The sequence below is a fragment of the Pantherophis guttatus genome, chromosome 1 (genome assembly GCF_059756535.1).
Source record: "Pantherophis guttatus breed Tessera chromosome 1, ASM5975653v1, whole genome shotgun sequence".
Lineage (NCBI taxonomy): Eukaryota > Metazoa > Chordata > Lepidosauria > Squamata > Colubridae > Pantherophis > Pantherophis guttatus.
Window position 1 is genome coordinate 114,666,353 of NC_142063.1, and position 1,627 is coordinate 114,667,979.

At 38.7% G+C, this 1,627-nt stretch overlaps 1 protein-coding gene across 1 annotated transcript; it reads left to right on the plus strand.

Moving 5' to 3' along the window:
- Positions 1 to 214: 214 nt before the first annotated feature.
- LOC117659362 (olfactory receptor 10Q1-like) lies at positions 215 to 1,230 on the plus strand. Its single transcript, XM_060687223.2, has one exon. It carries the CDS (start codon positions 215 to 217, stop codon positions 1,172 to 1,174), a length of 960 nt encoding a protein of 319 aa, XP_060543206.2. The 3' UTR covers positions 1,175 to 1,230.
- The last annotated feature ends 397 nt before the right edge of the window (positions 1,231 to 1,627 follow it).

Here is a 1,627-nt window from a genome sequence, read left to right on the forward strand (position 1 = left end):
CATCTAAAGTTCCTGGAAATATTGGGATTTGCTTGGGTACAGTCTAAATTAGGAGATTAAGGGGAATAAAAAGTGTAGAATTAAACACTGAGTTTTCATGAATGACAGATTTCAATATCATACTGTCCACAGGATTTTACTTTGAAATGTATGGAAATATACATTACTGTTTAATTGGCTTTTCTTCTTGCCTTTTTTTACAGAGATAGATGAGATGTATCTGGAAGTATCAATGTGGAATAATCAGTCCATGGCCCATGAGTTCATCTTCCAGGCATTCTCCACTGTTCCTGAGATACAACATCTTATTTTCACTTTCTTTCTTTTGCTCTACCTCATAATCCTTTCTGGCAACATCTCTATCCTTTCAATTGTCTACATTGTCAGTTCCTTGCACACCCCCATGTATTTCTTCCTGGCCAGCCTCTCTCTTTTGGAAATATGTTATATCACTGTAATAGTGCCTCAAATGCTTGCTAGCATTTCTGATTTCCACAGAACTATCCCATTGGTGAACTGTGCCATCCAGATGTTCTTTTTTACAACACTAGGGAGCACAGACTGTTTTATGTTGTCCGTCATGGCATATGATCGCTACGTAGCCATCTGCCACCCCCTTCGCTATACCGTCATCATGACCTGGCAAGTATGCATATGGCTAGTGATTGGGTCCCTGATTCTTTCCATAATGATGTGTCTGCAGCTAACCGCCTTGGTTTTCAGCTTGCCTTTCTGTGGTTACAAACCCAAGATCAATCATTTCTTTTGTGATGTACCACCTGTTCTACAGGTGGCATGCGCCGACACCCATCTCCACCAAACTACACTGTACACTGTTGTCCTCATTGTTTTAGCAGTTCCATTTGTTCTAATATGCATCTCTTACATCTATATTGTGGCTGCCATTCTTCGAATTAAGTCCTCATCTGGGAGGCAAAAAGCCTTCTCCACCTGTTCCTCCCATCTGACAGTTGTATTCCTACAGTATGGTGTCTGCAGCCTTGTGTATCTTCGTCCCAAGTCCAGCACTTTGGAGGATGAGGATAAGAAACTGGCTCTTATATATACCTTTGTCACTCCCCTCCTGAACCCCTTGATCTACACCTTGAGGAACAAAGATATCAAGCAGGCTTTAAGGAAGGTCATAAAGAAAATGGTTACATCTCAGATTTGAGTCTCAATTCATCTGTAACATTATTACAGTGGTACCTCAGTACTCGTCATTAATTGGTTCCAGGAGGCATGATGAGTACCAAAAATGACAAGTACCAAACAAATTTTTCCCATAAGGAATAATATAAATAAATTTAATGCGTTCCCAAACCAAAGACAATGCACATTTTTAAGGCAATATGTAAAAAGTTAGATTACTTTATATGAGAAATAAATACATAAATTAATACATAAATTAAATTAAATAAAAACTTCATGTTACCTTTACTGATGAAAAAAAAGTGCAAAAATACACAAAAATATACAGAAGCTAAAATAAGATTGCAAGGGGATGTACACAGGGCAAGAGCTATTGTGTGACGAACACGTCACGCAACACGTCATCCTTTGTTTTGGCGGGAAAGGGTAGCGAGTCACAAAGTAATAGCTTTAAAAGGAGAAAGTTGCAAAGATT